Here is an 18,774-nt window from a genome sequence, read left to right on the forward strand (position 1 = left end):
TCTGTGAACTGCGATCCTCCTGTCTCAGCCTCCCAAATGGTGGGATTGCAAGTGTGTACCTCTGTGGCTGGGTGGATCGCAGTGGTCCTTGGAGTTTTTGCTCAGGTCTCTCCCCCCTCTTTCTCCAACTGGCCCCTGTGTCTCCTCAGGTGGCCCTATGCATGGGTTGTGGTGTGCCCCTCGTCTTGGGAATCTGGGGTGCCATACTGCCCCACTGACAGCTGTCTCCTGACCTCTTGAGCGCACCTCTCCTGAGTGATAAGTGTACTAGATTTTTGTCACTGCCATGTCAAATCTGTGGTGGCTCAGTTTGGGGGCTCAAGAACAGGGTGCTGGCATCAGCTTGGTTCTTGGTGGCATCACGTCATGGTGGAGAACAGGGGTGGAGGATGTGAAGGAGCTAGCAGGTTCCATCCCAGAGCAGCAGAGAGAGTCTGTTGTTCTGTCCCTCCAAGGACGTGCCCCAGGGACCGAAGGAACACCCATCCACTAGGCCTCTCTTCTCAGAGTCCACTGCCTCCCAGCAAAACCACCCCGAGGACCAAGCCCGCAGCCACTCAGACTTCTGGGGACATCAGCCAGATCCAAACCTTAACAATAATGAAGCTTATGGTTGCCAAATGCGGAGGTGTTATGATGACCCATCTCACCGTGTGTATAGGGATCTGAAGGGAAACACACCAAGGCCTGTGTGCTTGGAGGTTTCATTGCTTGGAACCTCAGGATGATGTTTAATTACGATGCATCAATGAAAGTATTAAAAAACATGAAACCTACATTCAGGAAGTGCTCTGTGGCTCAGTAGTAGTTCATCTCTTCCCCTTTCCCATTTTATGGCTGGGACATTTGGTGGAGGCTCAATAAACTGTAGTTTCAACAAGAATAGCAGATATTTATTGGCCGAGACTAGTTGGCATGTCCTGGCATGCAGGAAAGGACAGTTATTCACGTTCTTACAGACCTTCCAGTCTAATGGGGATACACAGATAGGTGGCAAATAAATGTAGGCTGTGTATGTAGATACCCTACAGAATAGCAAAGCAGGACGGGAAGGCAGAGAGTTATAAGAGATTGTATTTTTATATAGAATGGTGAGAAACCGACATTTGAGCAGAGACTGGAACTCATGATAGGGTTTGATGAGGTTGAGTTTGACTAAGTATTTGCATTGGGGGAATTTGTTCACTGTGAGAAGATGGTTTGGGGTTAGCAGCTGGGATGTTTCAAGATTCAAGAGCGCTCCAGAATGGAGACTGTCTTCTGCCCCTGCTTCGACCCTAGTACCACAAAGAGAGAAAGAAAGAAAGGAAGGAAGCAAGGAAGGAAGGAAGGAAAGAAGGAAAGGAAGGAAGAGAAGGAGAGGGAGGGAGAAAGAAAGGAAGCAAGGAAGGAAGGAGGGAAGGAAGGCAGGCAGGCAGGCAATAACAGAAAAGAAAAAGAGAAGAAGAGAAAGGTAGAGGAACCCCTTGGTGACTGATGATATTGACAGCCTGTTTTATCTACTCTATAGTATAAGGCTTTAAAATTATAACTATCAATCTTCAAAATGAAATGTAACAATACTTTTAAAAATAAAAATTTGCATACTGCACAAGTTCAATTTATCAGGGTAGTATTTGACTTTGGTCACAATTTTGGCAAGGTATCTAACCTAAAAAAGCCTTTCCATTCAATTAAAAGGTATATTTGGTGCTCGTTGCCATTGTTATTATTTTGTTGTTGTATACTGGAGAGTTGTTTCTTTACTGAGAATATGGACAGGATGAGTTACTTTGTGTTGACTTTCAATATTGGCCAGACAACAGAAGGTATTGCCTAGAGCAGGCTGCATAAAACAAAAATAGAATATAATAGTCAAATTCTCCCCTTGAACCCTGAAACTTGTTTGTAGAGGTAGCTGCAAATATCACAGCTATTCTTCTCAATTCACTCTTTATTTTTTGCTGTACTTAGATTGAACTCAGGGACATTCTACCTGTGAGCTGCATCCTCAACCCTATTTTATTATTTTTATTTTGAAACATGGTCTCACTAAGTTGCTGAGGGCCTCGCTAAATTGCTGAGGCTGGCCTTGAACCTGCAATCCCCCTATCTCAGCCTCCCAACTATTGACAGGCATGTGTCACCATGCCTGGCTTTTCTGTATTTGAAGCGTGCAGTTCAAATCTTGTTTAAAGGAGAAGCGGAATCGTGTCAAAATGTTTCAGGAGATGCCTTGGGTAAGACATAATCCAGTTTGGTGATGACATATCTACGGAACCTAAATAGAGACGACTACCACTCTCCTTAGATCAGGCCGTAGCTCTTAAAGGGGCTTATTTAAAAATCTAGAAAGAATGCTATGTCCTTGACTAATGTCTACAGAGGACTTGTAAGTGATCCCAAAGAGGAAAGTAGGAAGTGTTACATCTTAATTTTGACCTAGCAAAGTTCCTGCCTGGGTCTGGTCAGTCGCTTTGAGAAATTTTAGAGGGAATGCTGGCTAGATCAACACAAGGAAAAGGGCAATTAGCAGAACAGGAATCGCAAGAAGCTTAAACAGATGGGAGAATACACAAGGCTTCTGAGGACTCCCAACCACTCGGGTCCTCATGGGCTTCAACGACCGGTCCCACTGGGTCAGGATGGCTTCTCGGGCTCCGGGCCACTTCCCTGGGCCCACCAGCCGAAACTGGTAGGGGCTACAAGGGCCAAAGAAAACTTCCATGGCCAATCTGGGGTCTCTGAGAAACAGCCAGACCATGTTGGGCTTTGCCCCAATGAAGGAGGCCAGTTCATCCATGTATACGATGTAGTCCGTCTGGATGGTCTCGCTCTTACCAAACCTAGAGGCGGAAGAGGAAATGTTACCATGGATAAGTAAACTCTGCGTAGACACACAAACAGGGAGAAAAACCTCACATATTCCTCTCTGTAGGAATCAGTGTCAATTTTGTGTTGGGAAAGATAATATTGCTTATTTATTCTATATTCTGTAGTTGGGTCAAAAACTTTTGCCTGGATCTCACTTGGAGATTCCCCAATGCTGGAGAACAGTTGAGAAGATTTTTTTCTTCGTAGAGAGGATTGAATCTAGGAGCTTTAAACCTCTAAACTACATCACCACCCACTCACCCCCTCATTTTTGAAACAGGGTCTCACTAGATTGCTGAGGGTTCCTCTAAATTGTTGAGGCTGGTTTTGAACCAAGTGAGCCTCCTGTCTGAGCCTCCCAAGTACTGGGATTACAGGCATGTACCACCATGCCTGGTGAGAAGATCATTTTGATCCCCATTGGCAGAGAGATTAGCAGCCCCTTGCTGGGTGAAGTGAGCTGTTCTTGGCCCCTGAACTAATACTAATCAGGAACAGAGCTCAGCTTTCCATTCCCATGCTGTGGAGCCACTTTTATTACAGGTATCTATCTGAAGCATCAGCTTAAAGGCTCTTTGGGCTCAAGAATAGAATTCCATATCTGTATGCTCCCAATGTCTTTGATTTCCAATCATTCATTTCTGGGGCTTCTTCTTGGTTGTATTGCAGGAGACACGGAAGGATTCTCAGTCCTCCTTGGTCTGGCCATGCACTATGCATCTTACACTAACAGGACTTATGAGTTTGGGTGCAAAGAAATCTTCACTACCGTTTCTGGAGTGGATGAATGTAGCTCATGGGTATCACCTCAATGACTTCATGAAGGATAATTTCAGGCAGGAAAGTTCCAAGTATTCACAGATTCTGGATTTTTTCCTACACAAATCCGAGACGTCTCTCACAACAGGTGCTCTTACCATTTGAGCTTCTTCCCCATTTTCTCATCGATGTCATCCATCATGTCTTTCACAGAAGGCAAAGTACAAATTCCTGGAAAAAATAGGGAAGGGCGTAATAATTGCTAAATCAGTCTGACACAGGAATAGCTTGACATTGCTCCTTTTTAATGAGTAATAAATCATATCAGTTATCAACAATTTCTTTTTGAATCACCATCTAGCAAAATAAGATCTAGAGCAGATGAGCAGGCGATCATTTTGAGATGACACGCCATTCATTCATCCCTAGTCCTGTCAGAACAAATCCTTGTCACAGTAATTAATGACTATTACCTGAACAGCTTTGTATGTTTGCTCTTAAACTGATTACCAGATGTTCACATCAGTTTCAGGGATCATATTCTAATTTCTTAGCCATATTTTTAATAAAGTTGTCTAATAAATTATAGCCAATTTTAGGTGAAGTGACAAGAATTTTTTTCAATATTTTAAGAAAAAAAATTTGTAGAAAATAATCTTGCTTTTCCAGAAAAGGGAATTTCCAGCAGATAATATACAGGGTGAAGGCTCGTGGCTCACTAAGCCAACAGTTCTTAGATGTCACTAGGGATATGGACTTGTCTATAAGTCATCAAGGACATAAGGAACTTCAGAAGAAAAGATCTGATTAGGGACTGTTCCATAATTTCAGGCTCACATAGGTCTACAGAGTTTTCTGACACACAGACTCAACTACTTCAAATCGAAGATGATTTCTTTGACAGTCTGGGAGTCACCCTGCATGAGATTAGAACTCCTTGCTCAGATATGGTTGCTCAAGCCCTACAGTGACTTGCTGAGTTCCCAGCCCAACGATCCTTACAGAGGTCACCAGCCGCTGTTTGCAGATTTGAGCTGATTTCCAAACCTTGGAACCTGTCTTGTCCTTGGGCAGGAGAAGGGATTGGAAAGCAACTGTTCAGCAGCCCACCAGCGATGGCCATCGGATGGCTTATAACTGGCCCCTCTGTCCTGGGACTCTTCTCTAAAACTGGGTTGTTTGCTTCCAATCCTGTTGGCCCTAAGCCTGAGCTGTTGCCTTACACGGCAATCAATTGCCTTATATCCTTTTTCTCAGAGCCTAAGTTATTGCTCTTGCTCTTCCAGAGAGCAAATGTCAACCCTGCCTTATTCCAGTCTCTGGACCTGAGCCCTCAGCAGGAGCCAGTGTAATATCTCAGGTCATCACCTCCCCGGCTGCTGTGACATCGCCCTGGGAGCCTGCAGCTCCTCTCTGCCTGGGCAGGAGTAGGTAAGGGAGGTTCAGAGATATGTAGGGCTACTGTGAGTGAAGGTCCAGGGGAGAGAGGTGGCCAGGCTGCGGTGGCAGATTCTATTTTCCCACCATACAAACAATCTTTAAGCCCCAGCAAGTCAGGACAGGACTGGAGACCTTAGAAATGTCTTTAGAAGGAAACCAGACTGCTAAGAACCCCTCATCCAGAACGTTTGCAACTCAAGGTTCAGGGAAACAATGAACTCTAGTATGTCTATTCTTTGATCATGTGCCTGTCCACAAGTTATTCAAAGGTTCTCGTGCCCCTGACCCCAATGCCCATTGCTGGTGGGTGTTGGCTGCCTTCCTTCTGGGCCCCAGCCAAGTTTGTTTTCTCTTTATAATAACAGGATGTCAGTATTCTTGAATCATGGTGGCTGACTCTGTGCCCCTAATGTTTTTGGCCTCTAACCACCCACTGCTTGTTCTTAACTAGCTGGGGAGAAAATGGCAACAGAAGATCCACTCCCTTTCCAGAAATCACATTTTATATGACCATGGATAGCTGGAGTTGGCTGGCTACTGGCTTGCAAACATCTCTTCTTGTTAAACCTTCCAAGCAATGTAATTCTACTGAGTGTCGACATCACAATTTTATAAAGTGGCCGTACACGCAAGACCAGGAACTTTGGTGTTCTCGGTTGAGTGAGTGATGGTGAATAGCTCTAAGGAATTATATATGACAATAAAACGCCTCTAATAATATCTTACAGCTGAACATGATAATTCAATGTGATGTATTTCAAATTGCTTGTAAAACACAGCACAATATAAAGTTTATATATTCTCAAACAAGGGTTGTGGTCCTTGTAGTTAGGACTGTTATTTTCACACTCAAAGGCATGCTCACATACTGGTGTGGTGGCATACACCTGTAAACCCAGTACTTGGGAGACTAGGACAGGAGGATCGCAGGTTCAAGGCTAGCCTAGAGATGTTGTGAGACTCTGTTCCAAAATGAAATATAAAAAGTGCTATGAATGTAGCTTGGAGGCAGAATGCCTCCAGGATCAATCCCCAGTAGCAAAAACCAAGCCAAGCCAAGGCAAAACAAGACAAAACAAAAGCAAAGCCCCCTTTCCTCTTACCCTTTATTACTTTCACAGCCCAGCGGGCCTGCAGGTCAACCGTGGGGATGGCGGCCCCAAGAGACTGGACCAGGCCGATCACAGCCAAGCTGGGCTTCTCTAGCTGGGGTGGGAAGATGCCTTTAAACAGGGTGACCTCGTGGTTTCTGCTTTTGATAATGGAGTCATCCAGGAAGGGGTAGGCAGAATCATAGCCTGTCGCAAAGATGACACAGTCAGCCTCGAACACGGTCCCGTCCTCGAACACAGCTGAGGTCTCCGTGAACTCTTTGACGTTGGGCTTGATGGACACCTTGCCACATAGGATGCGGGCCGGCAGCTCATCGTTGAAAACGGGCTCCTTCCTCAGGGTTCTGTATGGACAAAGGAGATATCAGTAGAAAAGTCCTATTAGGATAACTTTGGGGAAAGGGCTTGATTATTGTGTGACTCTGTGTGTGTGTGTGTGTAGAGAGAGAGAGAGAGAGAGAGAGAGAGAGAGAGAGAGAGAGAGAGAGAGAGAGAGAGAGAGAGAAAGAGGAGGGAAGAGAGAGAGAAGAAAGGAGAGAGGAGAGAGGGAAGAGGAGAGGGGAGAGGGGAGAAGGGAGAGGAAGAATAGGCATTGGAAGTGCTAGACCTGCCATTTATTCACAACCACCATCATTAGTCTCTCTCTTCACCATCATGTTGAAACTGCTCTTGTCAAACCTCAGAATGGAGCTGGAGGATACAAGAGCTCACGCCCACGTACCACACGGCTCAGCTGACCACTTGTGCTTGACGCAGCGGTGGCTGCCTCTCTCTAGAAACACCACCTGCATCTTGCTCCTGGCACCTGCCTCTCTCAGTTCCTGTCCTACCTCCCTGGCTTCTTCCCCAGAATCTCCCACCAACTTTTCCTTCTTTTCCTGACCTGACCCAGGCCTCAGACCCTCTGCCTTCTCTACCCACAGTCATTCTGCAAGAGACATCATCAGATTTAACCTACAGCTTGACCTCCTTTTGGTCTTGGGTGTCACACTCAACATTTTCTACCTGAAAGTCTAGTAAAGCATCCCAATTTTGATGTAGCTAAAATGAACCCCCCGATTTTCTTGCCGTCTTCTGTCTCTTGATAAGCATCAACACCCCCAAAGTCTCGATGACATCCTTGCTCCCTTTCTTGCCTCCAATCCTTTATCCAGCCTAAAAGAATTTCTTTGGGTCTCCCCTCCAGCTGTGGCCGGCATCTGCCCACTTGTGGCCTTTTGCGGCTAATGAGCCTCACCCAGCCTCCCTCTGCCATCCGGTTTTCTGGCCTCATAACTAACTCGTGTGGTGCCTGTCCTCACACTGATTGATGAGCAGTGCAGCAAGAGTGACTGCAGTGTGAACTCAGCCTGTCTCCAGCATGCTCAGACGCCCGCGGCTTCCGCTGGATTCAGAGCAAAAGCTCCTCATGGGGTCTACACGGCCCAACACCATCTGGCGATTTCCATGACTCTGGTTTCACCTTCTGTTCCTCTCCAGGAAGAGAGGCCCATTGCCATTACTAAGCATGCCCATCGTGTCCCCGGAGGGGCCCTGGCTGTGTCTTCTGGAGCATGCTCTACCCTCACCCTGGCTCATCTCTCCGTCTCCTTGAGGGATTTCCTTAAAAGCCATTGTCTCCCTGAGACCCACTCTTGAAAAAGGTCCTTTTGGTGCTCGCCATCACCCTGGCCTGCTTTGATTCCTTCCCCACAGCCCACATCAAGTTGTCTGGTTTTTTTTTTTTTTTTTTTTTGGGTACTGGAGATTGACTGCAAGGGTATTCTACCTCCAAGATATGCCCCCAGCCCTTTTGTTTTGTTTTGAAACAGGGTCTCACTAGGTTGCTGGGAGTCTTGCTAAGTTGCTGAGGCTGCTGTTGAACCTGCAATCTTCCTGTTTCAGCCTCCCGCATGTACCACCACACCCGGCTCTGCCATCGTCTGTCTGTTCTTGCTACTCACCTGGAGGCTACTCCAGGAGAGGAGAGGATTTCTGCTGGCTTTATCCACTCCCGGGTCCACAGGGCTTAACCCAAGACCAGGCACAGGATGAATTCTTAATTTGTGTTTCTCTATTAATAAATTCGCTTGAGATTTTGACTTTTCACGCCACATCAGAGTCATGTCTTATCCTATGATGCTCATGGAGGAGGTGCAGGAGAAAGGGGGAGAAAGCTGGAGACCAGAACTGGGGGCCCGCCTTCCCGTTGCGTGTGTGGAGAGGGCAGGAGGCGCTCTCTGGCTTTGCTGAGCTTTGCCCAAGTGTGAGGTAGTAGGAGCTGGAAGCTGAGGACGGGGGCTCCGGGACCAGCAGACCTGGGCTTGTTTTGAATCCTCCTTCCCAGCTGCGGGACTTTGGTAAAGTTATTAACTACACTGGACCTCTGTGTTCTCATCTCCAAAACCCTAGCAGATACCTTCCCATAGCTGTAGTGAAGATAAAATGCAGTAAGGGATATCAGGTCCGAGTGGAGACTTGGTAAGACTCTGACCTGCATTAAATGCTTAAAACATGTCCCCTATTGTCATTATGGTGGGAACTTGTTGTTTAAGTATTGTATAACTTTCCAGCTATGCACACCTGCTAAGGGAGCCGTGTGGAAATCTTCATGTTTGCTTTAGCCTCTGCTATGTGAGACGTGATTACTCCACCAGTGCTTAGATTTGCTTTGGGGTCACCACACTCATGAAGGGTTGTTGACACTGAAATAAAACCCAGTGGGCACCTCGCGTTTAACCCCACGTTACCCGTCCAAAGGCATCAAGCCATAGTTCTGGTGCTTGAAGCGGGCGTTCATCTGCTTCATGTACCACCAGTTGGAGATGGCAGTTGGCAGGCGGTTCTTAAGGAAGGTCTGGAATCGTGTGATGAACACCATGTCCCAAGGGTAGCCATCGTCCCAGACCCGGCTCATCACCCACGATCCGCTTCTGGAGCTGATGAGGACCTTCAGAAACACCAGTCCCACCGGGAATAGAGTGAGCATGTGTAGTGGGCCTCATCCGGTGTTCCTGTGTCCCCCTTTATTTTATTTTATTTTTTGCAGTACTGGGGATGGAACCCAGGGGCATTCTACCCTCCGAACTATACCCCCAGCCCCATTTTTTATTCTGTATTTTGTAACAGGGTCTCACTGAGTTGCAAAGGGCCTCACTAAGTAGCTGAGGCCGTCTGTGAGCTGTGATCCTCTTGTCTCAGCCTCCCGAATGCTGGGGTTACAAGTGTGTGCCACCACGCCTGGCTCCATGTCCTCCTTTAGAAGTGAGTTACTGCCCCAGCTCCTGGGGTACCACTAGGAATCACACAGCTGTCTACTCTCTTTGGGAGCTGCTTTGGTTGAAAAGATGGGCCTCAGTCAAACTCAGAAAAGTCTTAGACCCTTCCTCAGTCCCCTGCCTCCAGTGGCTGGCTGGTGTAGGCATGAAAGGCTCAGCCAGGGGCCATTCAAAGCACCATCCAGCTTTGGTGTACGGTCCAGGGCAGCTTCCATTCCTTCCTGCAGAGTCGGGGATCTGGAGCACACTCCGGGGTAAACATGCCCGTCTCTCAGCAGCGTCTCAGGCTCGGCCACTCTGCCCTGCTGTTCAGGCACACTTACATATTTAATTAAATCTTCTCTGGCATAGGGGCCAGTGACTGAATTCTAGTTGGAGTTTCCTCAGTGCTTAATCTGTCTTGCTATCTACAAGCAATCAACTCTGACCCCGAAATAGGCATTTTGAACTAATAGGCCTGGCCACCATTCTACAAGAAGGCAAGAAATTGGAACTGGACAACCATGGGCCCAGATCGTGGCTCTCCTGCTCACTAGTGAAGTGACTTCGAGAAATGTCTCTAGCCTCTCTCATCTCCTTTCCTCGTTTCTAAAATGAGTGAGTCGGCACCGACCACTCAACTTTGTGTGAGGCTCCATTCAGTGTGGTCATCTACACAATGTAGCTGATATCACCTAGCATATGAATACGTAGAAAATGTCCATTTTGCCGGGCGTGGTGGCGCACGCTTGTCATCCCAGCATTCGGGATGAGACCGGAGGATCGCGGTTCGCGGACAGCCTCAGCTACTTAGTGAGGCCCTCTGCAACTCAGTGAGACCCAGTTTAAAAATAAAGAAAAAAAAATAGGGCAGGGGGTGTAGCTCCGAGGTCAAATGCCCCTAGGTTCCATCTCCATACCTGCAAAAAAACAAACAAACAAAAAATTATATATATAAAGTTATTTGTAAAATTATTTACATTTAAAATTATATGTAAATTATAATTATGCAACTGTCTGCCCTGTTTGGGAGCTTCTTTGGCTGAAAAGATAGGCCTCACTCAGAACTCAGGTAATTTTTTTATTTTTAAAATTTTTTTGTGTCTATATTATTTCAATTTATTTTATTTTTTTTTATTGGTGCATTGCATTTGTACATCATAATGGGGAACTCAGATAATTTTATATAAGGTCATTTATATATATTATGTGTAAATTTTTCATATAACATTTTATATCTCTTTTACTGATGAGGAATCTGAGAATTAGAAGGACTGATGAGCCATAACGTTGACCCCGAACCCACTCTAGATTTAGGGAAAGTGATCTGACATGTGTGAGGCTCCAGATGTCTTGAAGAACACTGTAGGTGGCAGCTCACTCCTCACTCATGTTCTGCCTTGGTGCATTATCCCATTCATTCATTCATTCATTCTCTCATTCCAGTGCTGGGATTAAACCTAGGAGCATTCTACCCATGAGCTACACCCCCAGCCCTATTTTACTTTTTATTTGGAAACAGGGTCTCACTGAGGTGCTGACAGCCTCACTAAGTTGCTGAGGCTGGCTTTGAACCTGTGATCCTCCTGTTTCAGCCTCCCAAATGCTGGGATTACAGGTGTGCCCCACCACACCAGGCTCTATTATCCTATCCCAAACCTCACTTGTTGCCTAGGAACCCGACCTCTATGAGCTACCATTTAGTTGTCATAGCAAGGACCCTGCCCTCCCTTCTCCCCGTCTCCATCACACCTATCAAGCGGCGGTGCTCGTCTCTGTTCTCGTAAGGTGTCCCAGAGGATGTAGGGCGCGGTACCTGTTCAGCTGTGTGGCTGAGCTCCGCAGCGATGTCACAGGCCGAATTCCCCAGGCCGATGAGCAGCACCCGCTTCCCCCGCCAGGCCTCTGGCTCCTTGTAGTCCCTGCTGTGGAAGCATGTGCCTCTGAACCGTTCCAGACCTGAGCAAAGAGTGGGAAACAGGAGCCAAACTGGTTTCCAGTTAAAAACACAACCAACTCCTTCAACAGCGGTGGGTTCCTGGGCGGATGCAGTCACATGTAAAGGAGCGCTAACACGCCGAGCATGTTAAGATTTAACAGAGGTTTTAGCCGGGTGTGGTGCTGCACACTGGTAATCCTAGTGTTAGGGAGACGGAGACGGGAGGATCATAGGTTTGAGGCCAGCCTCAGCAACTTAGTGAGACCCTGTTTCAAAATAGAAATTTAAAAACGGGGCTAAGGTTATAGCTCAAAAGTAGAACACCCCTGGCTTCAATCCCCAGTATCAAAAAAGAAAAGAAAAGAAAAGGAATATATTTAGCACCTGTTTGTATTTTTATTTAAAAGAAAAAAGACACTGGTGTGGTTTGGGTTTGGATTGGAGGCCCATGTACTGGAAGCTTGGCGTGCTGGTGTGGGAGTGACGGAACCTTTAGAGGATGAGGCCAAGAGGAAGGTGGATTGGTCATCACCAAACAGCACCCTCAGAAGGGATGAAGTTTGGCTGGGTGGAGTGAGTTTAGTTCTACGAAAATGGGTTATTATTATTATTATTATTATTATTATTATTATATTTGTGGTACCTGGGATTGAACCCAGGGACATTCTACTTCCAAACTACATGGCCCAGCTCTATTTTATTTTTTAGTTTGAAACAGGGTCTCACTAAGTTGTGGAGGGCCTTGAATATGTGATCCTCCTGTCTCTGCCTCCCAAGTGATGGGATTGCAGATGTGCACCACTACACCCAGCTGAAAGGTTGTTATTTTAAAGAGCAAACCTGGCCTCTGAATCTCTTTGGTTTTCTTTCCATCATATATTGACCCCTTCTACATATGGCCAGTTCCCTTCTTCCTTTTTTTTTTTTGTCATGCTGTGATGCAGCCAGGGGGTCCTTGCTAAAATTCCAGCACCATATTGTTTGGATCTTCCAGTACCTAGATTTCTGAGTCAAATAAACCTCTCTATAATGTATGCAGCCTCAGGCATTCTGGTACAGTTGCAGAAAAGTTAATACAGATATCATCAACATATCTATTTTTCTCAGGTACTTAAATGGTAGCCTAAATTTCAGCCTTACCTGGGAAGGATTCTTTTGGTAGGTTGGGGTATACATGATGGCCAGAACAAATCATTACCGCATCAAAGACAGCCGATTCTTTCTTACCATTCTTCTCAGTGGTAACATCCCATTGGCCAGTAATTGAGAAGTCGGGACGTTTGTTTATACTGGAGACAAGCGTCTAAGAGAAATTCAGAAAGAAAGTCTGCTCTTCTAAGCTGATAGGTTGATTTGGGGAGAATTGTATGAAAAACACCCATAGTAAATAGCTGCTTAGAAAAATGCTTAATTCACTGGTAGGGTCTATCTGACCAATTCAAAATTCCCCGAGAATGAGTCAAGACGTTACATTTTTGTCCCTGTGTGTTTTCTTGTATGTGAGTGGTGTTTTTGTAGTACAAGAGCAACATCCCTCGCCAGGTGCAATTGTGCACTCCTGTAATCTTAGGGCTTGGGAAGCTGACAGGAGGGTTGCAGGTTTGAGACCAGACTCAACAATGCTAGAGGCACTCAGTGACCTAGGGAGAGCCTGTTTCACAGCAAAACATAACAAAGTCTGGGGCCCAGCTCATCCCTAGGATGACAGCGACGACCACAATACCACCACCACCATCACAACAACAACAACAGCAACAACAACAGCAACAACAACAGCAACAGCAACAACAGCAGAGCAACACCTCTTTCTGATACAGCAGTGAATTCGGTCCCAGTAAGCTGGAGGCCAACCCATTTTTAGTAACAGATACCTCCTAACTTATCTCCCTGGCCATTTCAGTTTAAAATATATTCTCATATTAAATTTAAAGACATCTTTTATATTCAGGATGCAAGTGTCTCTCAAACTTTACTTTGAGAGTCACCTAGCAAGCCCTTAAAATGCAAACTCCGAGGCCAGGACTCCGGATGACCTGGCTCAGGAGGTCGGACTGGGGCAGGAGGATGCGAGGAGCTTCTGACACGCTCCCAGTGGTGCTGGTGTAGCCGGCGCACAGGCTCGGCGGTGCACAGCGAAATTGCTGCCCACTGCTGTGCTCCTTGTTTTAAGGAATCTTTTGATTCTTCTGGTTATATTGGAGGAAAAATTTTTATTTGGTATTAATTGTTCTTAAAAACTTTACTATGAAGTATCTTATACATATTAGAGAAAACACACACACATAGGTGCATGCTATCAGCCCTATTTTTTAAATTTTGAAACAGGGTTATCACTGAAGTGTCTATAGCCACATTAAGCTGTTGAGGCTGATAGCAAGTCTATGATCCTCCTGTGTCAGGGCCCCCCCACCAAGTACTGGGAATGTAGTCGAGTCCCACCATGACCGGCTTATATTTTAGTTTTGAAATGTAATAAAAAGAGTTCTTATGAACCCAGAAGATTTTGCACATCATGTGTTTAGAATATCTCTGTTATTTACTTACACTGTTATAATTGGCACTTAACAAACACCTGTAGCTTCTGTTTGTTGTTGGATTATTTTGAATGAAATTAATTATAGTATGTCGATTTTAAAGTCACTTCCTGGCCTAGCTCTTTTGGCATTAATATTAATTTAATAATTGGTAGATTCTTTGGGATTTACTATGTAGACAATCATATTATATGGAAAAAAAGATTTCAAATTGTTTCTCCCTTTGTTTTTCTTTACATAGTGCATTGTTTCTTATATTTAAGACTATTTAAAAGAAGTAATAACAATTAGGAATCGCTCTGGATTTACAAGGAGCTCTTTCTAACCTTTTACTCATTTGCGCAGCACTGTCCAGAGGCAGTATAACAAGAGCAACGTGTAATTTAAAAGTTTCCAGTGGCCTCTTTTAAAAGTTAAAAAGGCATAATTTATTCTGATCTGTCTGATGTATCAGAGTCTTAATATGTGTTCTAGTTTGGCTGCAAATGTGTAAAATGTTCCTGGGACCTCATGGTCTGGAGCAGCCACGATAAGAGGTGGTGGGTCCCTGGGGGTGTGGATGGGTGCAGCGTGTGTGTGTGTGTGTGTGTGTGTGTGTGTGTGTGTGTGTCCCAGCCCCACCCAGCTCTAATGTCTGGTTTTTAACACTCCCCTCTCCTCTCCTCCCCTCTCCTCCCCTCCCCTCCCCTCCCCTCCCCTCCCCTCCCCTCCCCACCATCATGCCCTAAGGACCTGCAGCCCTGGTTACTGCTTGGCACCAGGCATAATATAAACTATACAAACATGGACTGAAATCTTGAGAACCATAAGCAAATAAACCTTCCTTCCTCTAAGTTGTAGTCATCAGGTATTTTGGGTCCTATGCTGAGAATGCTGACTGAAATAATATGCAATCAAAATCAGAATTATTAATGAAGTATCTTACATATTTTTCATGGTTAGACTTTGAAATCCAGTGTGTCTTTCATATTTATAGCACATCTCAGTTAGTTTTGTGGCCAGGGCTGCCTTATTGAACAATACATTTTGAAGGCAATGTTTGTGTATGTTTTGATGGATCAAGAAAGTTTTCTTCCTGGCTTGGTGAAAACTTTTCCCTTTCTTTCTTTCTTTCTTTCTTTCTTTCTTTCTTTCTTTCTTTCTTTCTTTCCTTTTTTCTTCCTTCCACAAATGGTCTTAGTTTAATTTTCTCCTAATTTGTGGCACGAACATATGATTTTCTACCTATAACAGGTTTTTGTAATACATTACATGCATATATTTTATATTAAAATATTCTTGTACCTTTAGACCAAACTCAACTCAATAAAGCCTATTCATCTATTGAACCACGCAGTTGTATTCATTTTTAATTGACTTTCACAAGGGATATTGGTTTATAGTTTTTCTATTTCATATTATGCTTTCTGCATTTGCTATTGAAGTTATCATAGTATGGGGTGAGTTAGAAAACCAGCAGCGTGTCAGGGGCGTTTTACCTGGAGCTGTATGTGTCTCAGAAGGCTCTTTTCTCTGGCAAACGCCATGATGTACTCCCGGAGCTTGCTGTGGTGCATGAAGTTGGGGTAGTCGTCAGGGTACGGGAAGTCTGGGAAGCACATCATCTCCTTGGAAGAGTTTGTAAAGACTGACTGGTAGATACTAGCTCTGCCCTCCTCTGCATGGTCCTGTGGACAAGGAGTCCAGAGGGAAGGAAGCTGGTCAGTGAGTTTACTGATCATGTCCATATCCAGTCCTAAACACTATGCTGATTTGAGTTGGTCTTTAACTAACAAGTAGAGTCAGTAATATGACACATAAATAAATTACCTTTATCTCAACAACTCAGGGAAACACAGAACCTTATCAAAGGAACTTAAAACAGGAAAGAATATGCCTTTTTATGAAGGGAAACCAGTTATGATATCCTTTTAGAAATATATAACTAGAATTCTTTTATTTCCTTGAAGATATCCTAAGGGAAGTTTTCCAAAATTTGACCTTGCATGATTTCAGTGTGTGAACTCACAAACACGAGCACCTCGTGGTCAACTTGTAGAAGCCAACAGTGCCAGGTGGTTGCCTACTCTTTATAATATTTCTAAGCATGAGCATTTTAAAATCTAAACTTTTAAAAGTTAAGCTTAGAGTTTCTGCTTTACATAAAGTAATGTACTACCTTATGTAAAACGATGCATTTTGGACCAAACACATTGAATTTATAGGTGTTGCCTATCTTCTGAATGTGAAAATACCTGAACTGGCTATACTAATTCTGAGAAGATGTATAACCATGGTAATGGAATCTTGGAGACACTATTGCATGGTGATGAAGAAAGATAGAGAGCATGAAAGAAGGGATGGTGGGTGATGAGAAGATCAGGACACCTTTGTGGTTCTCAGCCTGAGCTGGAGTAAATTGGGGCTACTAAAAATTCAGAGTTAATGCTGGACGTGGTGGCGCACGCTTGTAATCCCCGCACTTGGGAGGCGGAGACAGGAGGATCGCACGGGTTCGAAGCCAGCCGCACTGGCTTAAGAGACCCTGATTCCAAATAGAAAAAAAATATAAAATAAGTCTGGGAGGGTAGCCTGGTGGTAGAAGGGCTTCCAGAAACCCCAGTGCCACACACAAAAAAATTTTTCAGAGTTAGGTCCCACTCTCAAAGAAATTGACTTAATGTGCCAGGAGTTTTAAAAGCTTCTCAAGTGAATCTATTCAGCCAAGGGGGGCAGTCGGTGTAGAATGGAATTAGTAGAAGCCAGTGACCAACAAATAACACTTGTTGTGCAAGAGCATCCCTCCTGGCCTGCCTGTTATAGCTGTGAGCTCCACGTGCAAGATGCAGAGGTAAATAAGAGGTATCTAATGTGAAAATACTGTTTGGAGCATGCTGATAAGCATGGTGAGCAGCCAGGTTAGTCTCTTGTGGCTGCTGTGATCAATGATCATAAATTCAGTAGCTTAAAAATCAGGGACTTGTTCTCCTACAGTTCTGGAGGTCAGCGGTTGGAAACCAGTACCACTGGACCCTAAACAAGAGGTTCAGCAGGGCCGTGTTCCTTTCAGAGGCATTAGGAGAGAATCCGTTCCTCAGCTCGTGCAGCTCCTGGTGGAGGCCAGAACCCCTTGGCTTCCTCGGTGTTGAGAGGCCACCTGTGCTCCTGGTGTTGTGCCTTCGTTCGTCTTCAAGGTTGTGATTCAGCATCCTTGGGTCTTGGTCTCTTCCTCCCTCTCTGTTATCATTACACAACTTTCTCTCTTCCTCTCTGTCTCTCTGTGTTAAATCTCCCTCTGCCTCCTTCTCAGAAGGATATATACCATGGCATTTCATGACAACTGGAATAATACAGTATAATCTCTCCATCTCAAGATTTTAAGCTTAATTGTAGCTGCAAGCATCCTTTTTTCCTAATAAGGGATCGTCCAGAGGTTCTAGGGATTGGGAGGTGATTTAATGCGTGCACAAATACATGTCTGCTGAGAGATTCCTCATTAAAAATTCACAAGGATAAGTTTTTTCCACATATATTTTCTAGTAGTTTCATATCAGAACTATGAAATTATTAGGCCTTTGATTTGTCTTTAAGTTTATTACTGTACAGAGTGTGAGGGATCAAGTTTTGGCCTTCTGCACATGAATTTCCAGTTTTCCCAGCACCATTTGCTGATTAGGCTGTCCTTTTCCCAACCAATATTAAGATTGCTGTGAAAGAAATCTCGTCACAATAGCTACAAACAAAACAATCCCCCACACAGGTAACAACAATAAAAACAATAACAAAAACCTAGGAATAAGTTTAACCAAGAAAGGAAAGGGCCTCTACAGTGAAAAGTATAAAACTTTAATGAAGGAAATTACAGGAGACACCTCTCTCATTGGAAAGATCACCCATGTTCATGGATAGAAAGAATTAATGTTAAAATATCCATACTACTCAAAGCAAATTACAGGCTTCATGAAATCCCTAGCAAAATTCCAATGACATTCTTCACAGAACTGGATAAAATAGTCCTAAAATTGTATGGATGTACAAAATACCTCAAAATAACCACAGCAATCTTGAGCAAAAAGAAACAAGCTAGAAATACATTATCCAACTTCAATATACACTGCAATGTAGCGTAGTCAAAACAGCATGGTATTGGCATAAAAACAGACACACAGACCTATGAAACAGAAGAGACTGCCCAGAAGTAACCCCATGAATTTACAGCCAAGTGATTCTGACAAAAACAATAATAATAACAATGAAAACACCTGAAACTTTAAGATCTGAGGCCATAATCACTAAGAGGGCCTTTGGTTAATCTTTTATCTTTTCAATAAGCAAATCATGTGGTATATCATTTCAATCTAATCAATATCAGATCTTCCTGCTTATTAATGATTTATCAGAGGTGAATTCTGTACACACTTTCAAAGATGGCCTATTGCCTGATGTGTTTTAACTTGCAAGCAGTTTATTTTCCAACCTGCTCTTTATGTCTGTGTTCGGTAGATTCCAAACTAAAGGAGTTAAGACCCGTTTGCCGAGGCAGGGGAGCCTGTGACCAAGCAGTGTGCCGTCTCCACTTCCCATTTCACTTCCCAGCCTGCTGCAATGGTGCGCCACTCACCAAGAACCTCCACAGGCCCCCGACATCATCACTCCTCTCAAAGCAGATGGGCTCCAGCCCCTCTTCCAGGCAGCTCCTGATGGCGGCCAGGCCACTGACGCCAGCTCCCACGATGGCCACTCTCCTTCCCATGGCGGCCTGTGCAAAGGGCCAGTGAACGTATTCAGCAACTCTACTCCTCCTGAAAACGTATTTTGGCTTGCTGATTATTTATTTATTTATTTATTTATTTATTTATGTATTTATTTATTTATCTATTCATTTATTTGTGGTACTGGGGATTGAACACAGGGACATTCTC

At 44.5% G+C, this 18,774-nt stretch overlaps 1 protein-coding gene across 1 annotated transcript; it reads right to left on the bottom strand.

Moving 5' to 3' along the window:
- Positions 1 to 2,482: 2,482 nt before the first annotated feature.
- On the bottom strand, positions 2,483 to 18,605 carry LOC308264850 (flavin-containing monooxygenase 3; the record flags this gene model as incomplete). The annotated part of the gene is made up of 8 exons (XM_080698388.1): positions 2,483 to 2,825; positions 3,771 to 3,843; positions 6,156 to 6,508; positions 8,894 to 9,093; positions 11,217 to 11,359; positions 12,480 to 12,642; positions 15,352 to 15,540; positions 18,474 to 18,605. 8 exons carry the CDS (start codon positions 18,603 to 18,605, stop codon positions 2,483 to 2,485), a joined length of 1,596 nt encoding a protein of 531 aa, XP_080554514.1.
- Positions 18,606 to 18,774: the final 169 nt, after the last annotated feature.

The sequence above is a fragment of the Muscardinus avellanarius genome (genome assembly GCF_963383645.1).
Source record: "Muscardinus avellanarius genome assembly, chromosome: 7".
Taxonomy (NCBI): Eukaryota; Metazoa; Chordata; class Mammalia; order Rodentia; family Gliridae; genus Muscardinus; species Muscardinus avellanarius.